This window comes from Cyrtonyx montezumae, unplaced genomic scaffold (assembly GCF_038088225.1).
Source record: "Cyrtonyx montezumae isolate F1298 unplaced genomic scaffold, pur_monq_1.0 scaffold_1, whole genome shotgun sequence".
In the NCBI taxonomy this organism is placed as follows: domain Eukaryota; kingdom Metazoa; phylum Chordata; class Aves; order Galliformes; family Odontophoridae; genus Cyrtonyx; species Cyrtonyx montezumae.
This window is the reverse complement of record NW_027071825.1, coordinates 24116876-24132055: the sequence shown is the minus strand read 5'-3', so window position 1 is coordinate 24132055 and position 15180 is coordinate 24116876. Positions and strand designations below refer to the sequence as shown.

Below are 15180 nucleotides of genomic sequence, written 5' to 3'. Positions count from 1 at the left end.
AAACCATCTAAACAGTGAGCCCAGAAAAAGAGAAATGTTGTTTGCAAAGGTGCAGAACGTTTATGAAGGCAGCGATGTGAACACTGCTGAGAATTAAAAAGCCTTTTGATTTCCTCATTCCTGGGGAGCTGGAAGAAGCAGAGTGTAAAGGTCCCCTGGTAAGATTTAGTACAGAGCCACTCTCCAGCCCTGTGCCACCTCTCCAAGAGACCTTGGAAACGCATTTCTCTTCATCTGATAATTGCTTGCTTATTATCTCCTCGCTAACTGTTTGCTCTTAATAGCTGGTTTAAAAAATAAATAAACAAATAGATTGAATTGGAATAGTTTGCTCCCTGGGGGGGGATGAAGCCATTGCTAGCATCGTTTATAGCATGCTTGTCTTTGTGCTGCGTGGCCGCTTCCCTGGATGGGGAGCCTGTCGCTTGTTCTGCATCGTTAGTTTTCTCTTTCTGGTTGCTCTTAATATTAATTGAAGTCTTTCCCCAGACGCAGCTTTGTTAATCTTCCCGTTCTCATTGCCCTCCCCCTGGCTTTGATATCCCCAGCAAAAACACTCCCGTGTGCCTGAGAAGAGTTTTAAGAGCAGTGCTGTTTTCCTTGCTGATGCTGGCGCTCCCTTTGTTCAGCCGTTCCTTACTGCCACTTCTTAGTGATTTTTTTCTTCTTTTATTCATTAACTTTCTTAGCCTTGTTTGTTCTGTCATTGTTACAAGGATGCCAATGGCTTCCCGGGGTACTGGGTGGAGGTCTGGTATCAGCTCCAATTATGCAGCACTGTTCTCGATCCATTAGCCCGTTGCCTTTCTGCCCGTCCTCTGGGAGGTCTCCTTGGGATTAAGTGTGGGCTTCCCCATCCTCTCCCATACTGTTCTGTCCTGCCTTGCTGGCAGTATCACCCTGTTCCTCCTGGGGCTTTTAAACCCTTTTTTGCTCCTAATTGCACTATTTCCCTGAAGGTTTTCAGCATCGCTGCTGGCAACCTGCAGGAGGAAGCTGTAGCTTGCATCAAGCTCATCTCCAGCAACTGCAGCTGGATGCTTGCAAGGGATGGAAGTTTTAATGAGTGATCTGTTGGAGGTGTGGGCACCTGAGCTCAACTCCAGGTAGCACTGTGGGCTTCCCCAGTGTCTGCTCAGAGGCTGAGCTGCAGGCAGGCTTCAGTCAGCTCTCTGCTGTAATGAGAGGCTAATTGCTGCTGCTTGCTAAAGGTCTTGGGAGTAGGACCATTAAACAGGAGGCTCAATAAAAGAAGCATAAACAGTCACTTTATTATGAAGCTTTATCTCTGACAAACAACCTTTTTTTGCTTGATTAAATTATTGGCAAGATTGAGCCGATGTCTTTCTCGATAGATTTGAATTCCCATTGAAAAAGATGGGTAAGCTTCCTCTTGGTTCTCTTGCCACGCCATGAATCGTGACCTTCCTTCATGAGGTGGGGCAGGGAAGTGATATTTCTGGGTTTTAGGGTGAGGGATCTCTGCTACATTCAGCATCGGAGTGTTTGAGTTTCCTTTCGTTTCCCCTCAGCACTGAGTTGCCAGTCCCTGTGGTAATTACTCCCACCACTGATCTGAGTTCAAATCTATAGGATTGCAGCAATCCCCCCCACCCCTTTCTCGTGCAGGTGCATATGAAACGTCCCTTGGCTAGAAGGCTGGGAGCTGTAGCACAGACTAGTGGAGGGCTTGCTGAAATCATTAAGTTTTGGCAGGCTGAAGGAACACATGGGGTAGGTGAATGTAGAGAACATCTTCAATCTGCACTGGGAATTCCTGATTTTAAGTCAGGGTTTCTGGCCTTCCACACTGCTACTTGTTTTTATTGCTGCTTTTCTTTCACCTTTGCTTTGCTTAAGGACCAAGCTGGGAACTTGGGGAAGCATCTTTCACACCCACCAGAAGATAGGGGCTGGATAAAACACGTGGCTCTGCATCACTTAACCACGGATGTGTGAACTGTGAAATGGGCTTTGTGCAATCGTGGTTGCTGCAGGACTGCTTTATTTAAAGGAAAGCCAGGCCTCCAGGCAGCAGATTGGCAGCTGGAGGGATGTGCAGTCACGTTGTTTACCCAGGGACATGCCTGCTGCCATCCTGGTCCCTCCACCAACCTCTGGTATCTCTGCTGGCATCGCTGGCTGCTTGCTTCAACTGGGCACACCTGGCCTGTGTGTCTGGGCAGGTCCTGGTATGCATGGAGCAAGTTTCTCAACCCCACTGTTCTCTGTCCATTGGCCCCTGAGCGTGTGATGCTCAGTGAGAAGCTTCATCTGGAGCCGTGGTTCTTGTAGGTGCTCTTTTTTGTTCTTAAGTGTGTGGCGTATTTCTGGTTTCTGGTGAGGTACCCTCTAGTCTAGGTCCTGTAAGCCCCACAGTAGTACTGTCATGGTCACCTGTAGGCACAGGCAGCAATGGGGACAGGACTTCTGAAGCTGAAAGAGTGCTGTGTAGAAGTCAACCCAGTGATGTTCAGGTCTATCTGCCAGCCTTTTCTACACCTGATTTTCTTACCAGGATAGTACCATTGCTTTATATTCTGTGCTTCCAGTCACAGGCACTTGGTTATGTATCTAGCTGCAAGGTGCCTTATCGATGTTGCTTTTGCTTTCCTGCTAAATAAGCCATCTATATATGGAATACAACTTCCAGTGATGCAACCTAAAACAGTTCTGTATCTATGCTCTGAGCACTTAAGTGTTCTTATGCAGAAGTTTATTTGCCACAAGATCAGGCATGAGAATGCACGGTGAGTAATTAATTTATTAGAAGCTGGGTAAGTGATGCCATTTGCAGCTGACAGAAACGTGGCTTTGTACACAGAGCTGCTGCGTGGAAGATTCCTGGCCATGGAAAAATCCCCCAGTAAACAAGAGGATGACTCATTGGGGATGTAGAGATGATCTTCATTCTTGCATTTATGAGCTATGCAGCTTGAGTTTTAGCTGTCAGGCTCTTCATTGTACTGTGCAAGAGCTTGGGGAGCTTCGGCCTTGGGGCTGTAGGACTGTCAGTGTTAGAAAATAGTGATGGTTTGGCAGAGGGAAAGAGCTGGTGGGGGATTGGAGGCAGATCCTTCAACCAGGGAGGCTGTGGGTGCCCCATCCCTGGGGGTGTTCAAGGCCAGGTTGGGTGGGGCCGTGGGCAGCCTGGTCTGGTGGCAGGTCTGGAGGTTGGCGGCCCTGCCTGTGGTGAGGAGTGGGAACTTGATGATCGCTGGGGTCCCTTCCAACCCAAGCCATTCTATGATTCATTAATGAACTGTTTACTTTCTATTTTTTTAGAGTTTCTTTTATGCTGGAAGCCTGCTAATTTTCCAGAGCCCGGTCGCACTGTATTCTTGTAGCCCTATTTGAGCCCGAGGCACAGGGCTTTTTGCTGAGAGGCCAACAACAGGGTATGGCAGGCTGAAAGTCATGGAGATGGGAATATATCCCAACTGCTCTGGCTTTGCAGGGAAGGGCAGAAGGCTTTTGGGCTTATTGCCTTGTCCTCTGTCCACAGCAGGAAGGTGAGGGCAGGAAGCAGCAGTATCGACCGGGCTGTCTTGGCAGCCTTGCTCGTGGCAGCAGCATGGATTTTAGGGTAAGAGACTATTAGGGCTATAGAAATAGAATAAAAGGGAGGTTACCAGTGGTCCTTCTTGGCCAGGGATAGCTTGATGCCTTTTAACAACAGCTTCTGTTGTCATGGAGCTCCTGAATCCAAGGCCGATTTCTGGCACTGTGATTTTCTCATGGCAGAAAATGTTGTCCTGTCCTAGCCTTGGGGGGAAGAACAAATAAAGGCAATAGCCTTGGCAGCACTTGACTATTATTGCAGCTAAATTGCTGAACTGCAGTGGGAACATTACCAAAGGGAAACCTTTTCTGCACAGAAAATCCTGATTTTTATTTATTTTTTTAAAGCTGGCATCTGCCACGGTCTGCAAAATGTCTTTTATAAGGAGGTGTTTGGGTAAGGATTCTGAATGGTTTGTACAGAGCCTTGTTTTTCACTGAGCAATGTTTTGGGGTCTAAACAGAGACCTGAATTCCCAATCTCAAGGTTTTTGGAAGGGCTTTCAGTAGTGGCTCGTTAGTGCCTTAGAGCCCTTTTTCCTCTTAATAACTTCGGATGTAGTCAAACAGCTCTACGCATTCATTGTCTCCTAACATAATTGGTAATGCAGGAAATAAGGTATTTCTTTGGCATTATGTCGGTTTAGCACTGGATCATGTTGAGCTTCCCTTTACCTAACGAGGTGACATTTTGGAAGGAGCAGAAATCCGTGGCCCTTCCTTAAGTCAGCTCTGTTTTGATACTCTCTGATTACAGTTACGTGAAAACCTTCGGGCAGCTGCTGGCCTAAAATCAGTACAGCACATTAATTTCTCTTGCTCCAACCTCCCACACCTTGTGGGTCAGGGATTAGGGCAAGTCCAGATTGGCCTCACTTCTATGGCTGTGGGGTACAGTGTGGCAACTGCTGTGACTCTGCCCTTAGGAATGGCCAGCCACAAAGCAGAGCTGTTTCCCATCCTCTGGTGCTGTGTTTGTATGTGAAAGCTTAGAGGCCGAGCTGAGGAAGCTGTTCTGTCCTTGGTTCCTGGTTATACAACCGTGAGAGGTTTAGGCAAGGTCTTGAAGTGGCTTTTTTTATTGTAGTCTGGCTCGGAGGTGTGTTGTTCAGCATCACCCATCACTACCCTGAAAATAGAGCTCAGGAGAAAGCGAGGGCTTGGCTTGGGTTTTGTGGGCTAGCAGAACAAAGTGCAAATCTCTAAGCTCCACGTGAAGAAAGGCTGCAGAGCCAGCAAAAGGAATGGGGCTGAAGAGTTTGGAAGAATTTGCTGGAAGACCCTTCTGAAGTATGCATAAAAGGAGAAACAGGTAGCAAAGAGAGGGAAGGTTGTAGTGATGAGAAGGTGGGAGTGGTGGCTGAAGCCAGCGAGTCCACCAAGAAGGCCAACGAAGCCTTGTCTTTGCAATAAAATGGTTTGCTTATCTGATGTAAAGAGCTGTCACGACCAGCTTTGTTCTTGAAGAGCAAGAGCTTCGCCTATGGTGGGTTGTGGTCTTGAGTATGAACCCAAACACCGAGCATCCTGTGGTGGGAGCACTGGAGTGGCACAAGGACAGAGCCTCGTGAGAGGCAAAGTATGCAGCATGGGCACAGGGCACTGATGGTGCTAAGGCTAGCCTGGCTTTCTACTCTGCTAAACCCAAAGAAGAAAAATGAAAGCCCACCGTAAAACCCAGCTTTTGATAAAGGGGTTTGTTCTTTGGTTCATGCTGGTGAACTTGGCCGTGATGGAACAGCAGAACAATTGCTGTGTGGGTAAATATGGGAATTCAGCACTGATATAGAGCTGTGGTGGTACGCGTTGCCTTTGGACTTGATTGTTCTTTCTCCGTGTGACAAAAGGTGATATTTTTTCCCTCTGAAGAAATATTTCCATGGCTGCCATTTAGAAATATGTTCCTATATTCTTCTGCTTCAACTTTGGTTTTTTTTCTGTTTTTCTGTTTTGCTTTACAGACACAGATGAAGACACGGTAAAAAGGTGTTTTGCCACGTTTGAAGAGAAGTTCTTCCAAACCTGTGAGAAGGAACTTGCCAAAATCAACATTTTCTATTCAGGTAAGGTGCTTATTTGTGTATATTTGTGGAAAATGCAGCAACATAAAAAGAGCCTGAAGCTCCCAGACTTTCAGAATAGCCACAGTGTTCATGAAAGATCTACCATCAGGTAATTACAGGGCAGGCTTATATGGGAGACTGCTCTGGTTTAATCACAGGCGTGGAACCAAACCATGGTTTTTGAATGGAGGGAGAATGAAGGGCAAGCACTTTCATTTCTTTGTAATAGCATCCTACTGAACTTTGAAGACGTTCTTAAATTTAAGTGGCAGCTTACATATAGGGCACATTTTCTCATCTCATCCATGCTGACAGTCCCCTGTGTCTGTTTAGGCAACTGCAGAGCTTTCCAGTTGGTGTTTTCAGAGCTTTTGCAGGAAGAGCTACCATGGCCTTGCCTGTGTGTGGCCACTTGTCCACCTTCATGCTTCCAAGAGGTTTTGAAGCACCTAATTTCAGCTTTTGCTGTCTTCTGGACTAGATCAGCCATAAGCAGTCTGTCACTGGCTGTATGCACAATCCTGTTTAGAAAATTTGAGGAAAAACATAGTAATGTTAATTTCCAAGTGCTATTGTTTGTTTTCCCTGAGAAAGTGTGCGTTCCCACCCTTTGAAAATAAACTTCAGAATGGAATAATAGGTAATTTGCCCTGTAGTATTGCTACTGAAGGCTTTGTACCAGTGTGCTCTCGTCCCACCACCATCACATCTCATCTGGTTTTCTGCCTCTTTTGGTAGTGCTTGGTTTTCAACTGGCAAGGCATTTAAATGTGGATACAATGAGGTACTGACTGCTGCCATACTTTCTCTCAACGTGATTGTGATTTATTAGCATCTTGCATTAAACAGGCCTTTGCAGCACTTTGTGGTATTTCTCTATTTTTATTTTGATCAGATAACAAATTTGAATTGTGCAAAGTATTTCAATAACCATCTAGTGATGACATTACTGCTAGCTTTTTTTTTACTGCTAGCAGAGTCTGGGTGGTAAACACGAGGATAGCTAAGAGCATAATAGATGCAGAAAGTGTGTGCTGCTGCTTGCTTCTCTTCAGCTTCCATGTAGGGAAGCAAACCTCCCTGGTTCTGTGAGCTGTTCTGATGGAGCCATGGTGGGAACAAGGAAGGACAAAGCAAGAGGAGGTTTGTAGCTAGACACTGTTGAGCCAGCTGGGTTGCATGCTTGAGTCTGTAGGCATTTTTTTACATGCAATTCATGTGTCCCTTCGTAAACGTAGAGCAGTTCTCAGTTTAGTTTCACCCTGAGATCTTCTATTCTAATCCGAAAAGGCTTTTGTTGTTCTTATGCTCAGAAACTTGTCTTTCTTTCTGAGCTGTTTCAGCTGCTCTAGTGAGAGATCCTGTGTGCTACAAGCTAGACTCTGTGGAAGAAGTTCTCTCAATTCATATGCACAATGCACATGATAATTTTCCCTAATGAAGACCTACTAGCACGTATGCACCCACATCCACACACCCCTTCCCTCATTGTGTAGAATGACATTAATAACACAGAATAGAGGTTTTTTTCGATTTGCTGTCATTTCAAAAAGTTACAGCAGCAAATACGTGCAATTTGAAAATCTCTTGTGAAAAGATTTAAATGAGTCTTTTATTTGCAGGAGAGCAGTGTGACTTTGAATAGTATGGAAACCCTTTATTAGCGTTGTGAAGCTGTGTAGAGAAAGCAGTGAAGGAATGTATTTTGTCTTGCCCATGTCAGAAGTATGCCGTGTTGGGCCCTGTTATAACTCCAGGCAGGTGGTGGCTTGCATCATGACCTGGTACTTGCTATTTATTATGAGCTCACTATATGGCTTCTTAGACACTTGTCTTTATGACAATAAATATTGCCTGCTTGCAAGAAAGCTAATCCTTCTGCTGATCTCTGTTTTGTTTCCTCCTCTCCTCCTTTTCCTGTCCTGAGGGCTCTGCTCTGAGCACTGCCTTGTGCTGTGTGCTTGGAGACTGTTGGCTTCCATCAAATGCAGCCTTAGTTCCCCAGGCCATTATTCTGTCTCTGCAGGAAGGAAACCTGCCATTAAATAGGTCTGATTTGATCAACAGTATGTGATTATTTGGACTTCACTCAAGTAAACTTACACCCAATTGAAAGGGAACCAAAGAAAAAAAGGGAATGTTTTTGGATAGTTCCAGCAGAGGAATGCCTGTTGAGGTGCTAGGATTTCATCTGTGGCTGGTTTTGTTTTTTGTTTGGGATCCTCAAGTGAGGAGCCTTGTGACAGTTTAAGTCTTTGTAATGCAGGGACGTCTGAGACAGCCTGCCCAGGGGACTGCATGGACAAGTGTGTCACCAGATGGTTCAGTGTAACGTTCTGAATATTATGGAGAGTGAACTGTGCGTGTGTTAGGTATTGCACGGCTGAGGGCAGACCTCTCACTGCCTCCGTTTGCTGGAGCCGTGGGAGCTGTGAGAGAGGAGTTCTCCTTCCCCATGAGTTTAGAACCTCTTATTAAAGTTTACCATCAGCAAAGATAGGGAAACTTTCAGGCTCTTCCATGCTGGGTTTTCCTATACCCGTTCTCCATTCCTATACCCATTCTTTAGTCTCCCATCGTTTATTTTCTGAAAGCAGCATATTGTCTGGGGAAAGAACATAGTTTCCTTGACAGGTCTGACAGGCAAGCTGCTGCCCACTCACCTGCCTTTTTCCCTCCCCTACCCACAGAAAAGCTTGCAGAAGCTCAGCGCAGATTCACTACTCTTCGGACGGAGTTGCAGTCAACGTTGGATGCACAGAAAGAAGCCAGTGGGGCTTCCACGCTGCCGCGGCGCAGAAAGCCGGTCTTCCACCTGTCCCACGAGGAGCGTGTCCAGCATAGGAATATCAAAGACCTGAAATTGGCCTTCAGCGAGCTCTACCTCAGCCTCATCTTACTGCAGAACTATCAGGTATCGGCAGAAGGAAGCGCTTTGAGAAAGCTCTGTCCATGGGTCTTTGTGCTCGTGTTGCCTTCAGGTTGCCTCGTTCAAGCCAGTTTGCTACTTCATTTCAGCCATAGGGACCCCAGCTTAATTTAAAGAAGGGGCCAATGCCTAGCAGCCAGCAGCGTGCCTCTTTTAGTGTTGTGCTGAGCTGGAAGCGCTTAGCTGACCTGCAGGAGGACCTCAGATCCTCTTCCCTTTCTGAACTCTCTGAGCCCAGCACCTTTGGCACAACGTACAGTCACTCTGAGACCTCATGCTTTGGTGCTGTGTTGTTCTGTGCAGGGTCAGAGCTGAGAAGGTGGGGAAGCAGCTCTTTTATCTAATATTTGTAGTGGATCTTGAAATGCTAGCATACTGTTTCCCTCTTGGTGTTACCATGGTGGTGACTCTGGCCTTGCTGTATCAGAAGTTCTTGTTAAAACATCCCACTTCAAAAACAAATGTTTTTAGTTCTGTAGGACGTAGGCTCATTTGCCTTGAAGGAAGTATGAGGAAACAAATCTCTAGTTGTAGTTGGACTTGTAGCAGGAAGGGATGTGACAAATATTGCAGACATTGGTTTTGTTCCAAAAAGCTAAAACTGTTAAGGTCTTGTTGTTTTGGGTTTTTTTTTGCCTTTTTTTTTTTCCTGGACTTGCTCTGCTTTTAAATACCTCACTGTGTTTATTTGTTTTACCTCATTCAATAAGAATGGTTGGGCTTGGAGTCTTTACCTTAACTTTGCTGGATTGGTATTGAGGTCCTTACCAGTAATGCCTTTGTTTTGGAGTCTTTTTGCCATAAGAAATTCTTGAATACCACTCAGTAGTACGGACAAAGCTCCAACAGGAGGTGACACAGCTCATTCCTCTGAAAAATCCTTTCCTACTCCACGTGGTTGGAAGAAGGCGTCCTGCACGCTTACTTCTTTGTCCATGAGACCAAGAGCACTATATGTATGCTAAACACTTGCATAAAACCCATCTGGATTTGATAGCTTTCAGTCTCCAAAAGGAGCAGAGATTCCTTCTATGGCACATCTTCAAAGAGAATGAGGAAGTCTGGTCAAATTGGTTTTGAAGTTGAAGACAAGGAATACGTACACGAAAGCCAAATCCCAGAACGCTGATTTTAAGCACCTTTCAGCTTAGAATATAGGAATGAGAAATATTCAGTAGCTTGAAGTTTTAGAGAAAGAAGAGGTTGGCCTGCTGGGAGGATGACATAGCTGAGGTTACATCCTCCTCCATGCAGGGAACAGAGTTGAAGCCATACAGATCATATAAAATACTGTGTTTTAGAACAAGCAAACCTTGAGAAATTAACATGTTACTCTCGTGAGGCAAATAATTGAAGCTGATTCAGTCCCACTGGACTGCTGTGCATTTGCCTTGGTGCATTTCCTGACACGCTTGTATATGAGCAAAGATTCCAAGTCTGCTGCTTCATCCTACTTGATGTTTCATAATATCATTGCATAAGTTGCACTGTTTTTTTCACCTTTATTGGCAAAGCATGCCACCAGTCAGTTGACTTCAAGAAATTCAATTAGTATGCAGCAGAAATAGAAGTCAGGCCTGGAGAAAGCCCCTTGCCAAGTAAAGTGTCTTGAATAGCAAGATGAGCAGAACGTGTGACTGAGGGCATGAGGTGGCACCAGGAGGGATGCCACCGTGCCCTGAGGATGCCAGAGTCAGGCTGTGAGCCCTGCTAGTGCAGGGATGAAGTGGTGTCTGTTCAGGCTGTGAAAAATCTCTGCCCCAAATCAGCATTATTGTTGCAGCTTTTTCATTTCAAATTTATGCAACGGCGAGCTGCTCTCCCTGGGGTAGAATGCTGGCTTTTCCAATGGAAAATAATCAAAGTCTCTTGTCTGCAGTAATGCAGATCACTAATGCATTGGCTTCCTGCTCCCGTCTCCCTAGCCTCATTTCCCCACCTATATGGCAGGGGTCTGGTATTAAATCACTCACAGCCTAATTAGATTGGAAATAATTTCTGTGAGTAGTTGGTGCCTCTCCCCAGGGTACTGGATTCTGCTGTTTTCTGTGCTTTTCTTTCCAAGCTTGTTTCGGAGCGACCCTTGCATGTGTCACTACTTTCTGAAGGGAATGCAGAGCCTTTTGAGTTGCATTTTCTGTGCAGTGACGTACAGTGTTTCAGATGCATCCTGTCACAGCAGTTGCTGCTTAATGCAGTGTGCTGAGCTTTGCCTGTCTTTGTTACTGGGTGTTAGGAGAGTCTTGGGTCAGGGCTTGCATGTGACTTGGGAATCAACAGTTATCTTCTCTGTTTTAATGTGGTGCCGTCTGCTTATCTCAGCTCCTGTGTCCGCAAGCCTTGCAGACTGGTTTTGTAGTCACGGGGGTGGGGTTTGCTGGGGAAGGACGTGCTGTTCTGGGGCTGCACTTGGCTGGGTGTCATTTGCAGCTGTACAAGAATTTCCCTTCTATAATGTACTCATTCTAAGAACCTGGAAAGTTTGAAGAAACGAGAAATCAGTAGCCTGGTCCTTTCTGGTGGGGGAATGCCCTTGAAAGGATTAATGTGCGCCTTCCCTTGGTGGATTTGGGGCAAAGCATGCTCTTTCTGTGGCTATTTTTAAGATCTCATTCCAACTAATGCTCCTGCAGAGACCTGCTGCTGAGATGTGGTAGCAGGGGTGCGTGCAGTCAGGTGCCGGTGCAAGCAGAGCATGTTGGAGAAAAGCTTTGGCTTTTGAGTTCTGAGTATGTCCAAAGGCTATTTGTTATTCCCCCTGGAGTGCTGTCACCTCTAGCACTGAGGAGGAAAGGGGCAGTGAGCTGGTTTTTGGGACATTAGGTTCAGTTAGTTCCCTGACAATTACCTTGTCTTACACCACTGAGCCTCACGTGATTTTTTTCTATGATTTCTAAAGGGTACGTGTGCTTCTAATGAAGTCAAAAACTCAACGCCTCTTTGACAACAGATGCCAAGATTTGGATTCTTGTTACTCCTTTTCTTGCTAGCCCTGGCAAATAACCATTTCTCTGCTGAGCTGCCTGAGGTTCAAAGGCAGTAACTGTCTCCCTTGTCTGCAGAACCTGAACTTCACTGGCTTCCGCAAGATCTTGAAGAAGCATGACAAGAACCTGGAGACGACGCGAGGGGCGGAGTGGCGTGTGGCCGAGGTGGAGGTGGCACCCTTCTACACCTGCAAGAAAATCAACCAGCTCATCTCCGAAACAGAGGTAAAGATGCTGTTCCTCTTGCCAACTAGAAAGCAATGGTTTCTTGTTCACTGCTGATTCCTGCAGCGTCTGGATGTTTATTACTGGGAGCTTTTCCTACCTTTGTCACCTCGTGTTGGAAAAGCATTGGATCAGACATCAAGTGTAACTTAGAAACCAACTGTTAGTTTTGTTTTAATGCAGTATCCTGTACCTGCTGTTAGGATGAACTTCTGTGATGTGGATCTTTATCTCCTTAGGAAGTGGTGACCAATGAGTTAGAGGATGGGGACAGACAGAAGGCTATGAAACGTTTGCGTGTTCCACCTTTGGGAGCGGCTCAGGTAAATGATTGATATCACTAAGCTTTGGCAACCCGACAAGTTGCCAAATTAGATTCAAAAGTAGTGCAGATACATGGATATGAGCGTGCCCCACAAATTGTGAGGGCAGTGTGGTCACATAATGTGCTTTAGTTCCAGAAGATAAGGAAATAGCTTACTGTTCCTGGGTGATGCAGTCAAGATAACGTAGGGATGAGGTGAATAACAATGAAGAGAAATTTGTGCTAATAATATATGCTTACATCTCAAAAGCTGCTGAGAGGCCCCAGCTCTGTTTCAATGCAGCATCAAGATAGATGAAAATATTACACAACATTCTCAGTGCTGCATTTCAAGGAGGAAGAGTGTAGCCTGAGATGAGGCTGTACAAATGTACCCTGTGAATGGATCTGATGTTGCTGATAACCTGTTTAATCCCCTGTAATTCCATCATTGCTTTGTTCACAGCCTGTACCAGCCTGGACTACATTCAGGGTTGGATTTTTCTGTGGATTGTTCGTTGCACTGAACGTGACTGTCATACTTTCAGGTGGGTATTGTCAGCAAGACCCAGCTGGCTCCCACACCCTGGTATGGATGTGTTCTTGCCTCAAAGCAAGGGCCTGGAGCTGAACTGGTCTGGGTCTTCTGTGTCAGATCTGAGCTGAGTCAAGCTGCTGTGTATTATTGCTTCTCTGTAGTAGATTACGTGCTTCTCATGTTGTGTGCATGGATTTTGGACTGAGAGTGTACTGTGACTTTGTTCTTCTGGTTTCCTCCTTGCTCTTGGAGGGATATTCACCTATAGCTGTGTGAGTACCATGCCTTTCCTGTTTTTTCATTAGGAACACACGAGAATGGCACAAAGCTGTGCCAGTGGATGTTCAGACTAGATATTTGGAAGGATTTCTTTACCGTGACAGTGGCCTTGGTGTTATTCTGCTTTGATCCATCCAAGTTTGAGCTCTCATTGGAGCAAAAGGAACATTAGTACTCTAGATCCAGATCCAGGGCTTTTCTATTCACAAGCAGCTTTATTGTGGTGTGAGTGATTTCAGTAATGCAACTTACACAAGCAGCGCAGTGGAAAATCAACATATGAGCTCTTACGTTAGGGAAAGCCCATGTCTGTCTTTTGATTTAAGAGAATTTTTGATCAGATGTTTCTGTAATTGGAACCGAGCACCTCTTGGGATGAAATTTCTCAGTTTTAGAAGCTGTTTGCAAGCACTTCCCTTTTGGTCTTTGTGTAGTAGAGGCAGAAAGTTGACCCGTCTGTATGAAAGCTCCAGCGAATGCGTAGGAGCTGTTCTTTATTCATCAGTCTTTTTTTCGTGGTGTATCTTTCATGTTTGGTCTGTAAGATGCAAATAGGACTGAAGCCTGTAATGCTCACTTTCTCGTTCTTAATGTTGAGAGATAAAGTGACATGGTTGTGAGGAGGAATTCATAAAAACAATTACACCTCCAAAGCAGATGTTGCTGAACTGGTGTGAATAATTGGTGTGTTTATATCAGCAGACATGATCTGGTATCTCTGAATTACTTCACATATTGAGCAAAAGCTGCATCCTAACTGCAAGTTGTTTGTTTTTAATTGGCTATTACTTTGCTAACCTCTACACTACTTTTGCCAAATTGGTTTTATGATATGATTCACTAAGACAGGATTTTGTTTGTGTGGAACCTGTGAAGTAACATCAGACTGTGGCCACAGTAGTGAACCATATCAGTATTGATTGTGGCTTAGATTGAACATCAGGAAGAATTTCTTCATGGGGAATATGGCCAAGCCTTGGAGCAGGCTGCCTGGGGCACTGGGGGACTCTACATCCCTGGAGGTGTTAAAGAGATGTGTGGATGTGGCACTGAGGGACATGGGTTCGTGGTGGGACTCAGTAGGTCAGGCTGATAATTGGACTCAGTGATCTTGAAGGTCTTTTCCAAGCCACACAACTACAACTGTTACAGGGAGATGCCAGAATAGAGTCACCCTGAGGGCACAGAAACGAGATTAGTGGCATTAGCTATGGAGGGCTCTCGCTATAATGTCACACTGAGCTGTTTTCACCACAGGGTAAGCCTTGTCTGGATGTTCTGTCTCAAATAACAAGCGTATCTGTTCTGGTCTGCCCGGTAACTTTTGCGTGTCTGATTCAGTATTTTGGGGTTACTCTGTCAGCTCTGGGAGCAGCTGCAGACATTTCAGATAAAAATCTGAAATGCATGCTTTAGCAACGTCGTGCTCAAGGCTCCTTTCTTTCAGCTTCTTCAGTGCACCTCTCGTTTCTGTCCAAATGTAAAGCAACTGTTCTTCAGTCACGGGATCCCAGAATTATAGGGGTTGGAAGGGACCTCGAGGGATCATCGAGTCTTATCCTTGCATGGTTTTCCTCCATGATCTGAGGTGATGGGAAGTACACAGATAAAATCGTTGTGGGCAAAAGCTTGATGAAGTTGGGGCTGTAATTCAGAGCAGAAGGTCACGAGGACACATTCTCAGCATCAGTTCTGTACAAGTGCCTGTTCTTTTCTCCCGTTGAAAATAAAACCTTATGAATGAGAAATACTCAGTGGATGTAGAACTGGGGATGAGAACAATCTGTGCTTTTCTCATCCAACCTCTATCAAGCAGTGGAGGTAGGATATTTTGTGCTAGGTGAATTGCTGCTGTGTAGGGGCTGCTCGTTGTTTGGAATTAAGCAAGGCTGTTTCCAAAACCCCAAAGACTGAACAGAGCAAGGAACAGGCTTTCCCATATTGCTGCCTCGTGTTGGATATTCTGTTTGGGCTTGGCTGGAAATGATATTGCTGGTTATGAATATATATCACGTTATGGCCGTACTGACTGCAGTGGTCGGATGCAGTTCAGCATTGTTGGAGATGCTGTGAATTGTACTTCTTGGTTTTGTGGGCAGCTGAAATATTTGTATCTCTGTCTGGTGTGAGATTTCCTCTCCGTTAAACCAGAATCTTTAAGTGGGTGTAGTGATGATTTATGCTTAGTGCTGTCCCTTGAGCCCACAGTGTGAGACGGTGGACTAGAGATGCTGCTAATGACCTGACTGCACAAGCTGGAGAGCGAATTTTCCCCACAATACTCATAAATCCTC

At 45.4% G+C, this 15180-nt stretch overlaps 1 protein-coding gene across 1 annotated transcript in view; it reads left to right on the top strand.

Moving 5' to 3' along the window:
* Positions 1–15180, top strand: part of XPR1 (xenotropic and polytropic retrovirus receptor 1) — a 70918-nt gene that overhangs the window by 40493 nt on the left and 15245 nt on the right. The window contains exons 3-7 of the mRNA XM_065744884.1: positions 5523–5624; positions 8315–8538; positions 11616–11765; positions 12005–12088; positions 12536–12617. Of these exons, the coding sequence (XP_065600956.1) occupies positions 5523–5624; positions 8315–8538; positions 11616–11765; positions 12005–12088; positions 12536–12617 (642 nt within the window). The remainder of the gene's footprint in view (positions 1–5522; positions 5625–8314; positions 8539–11615; positions 11766–12004; positions 12089–12535; positions 12618–15180) is intronic.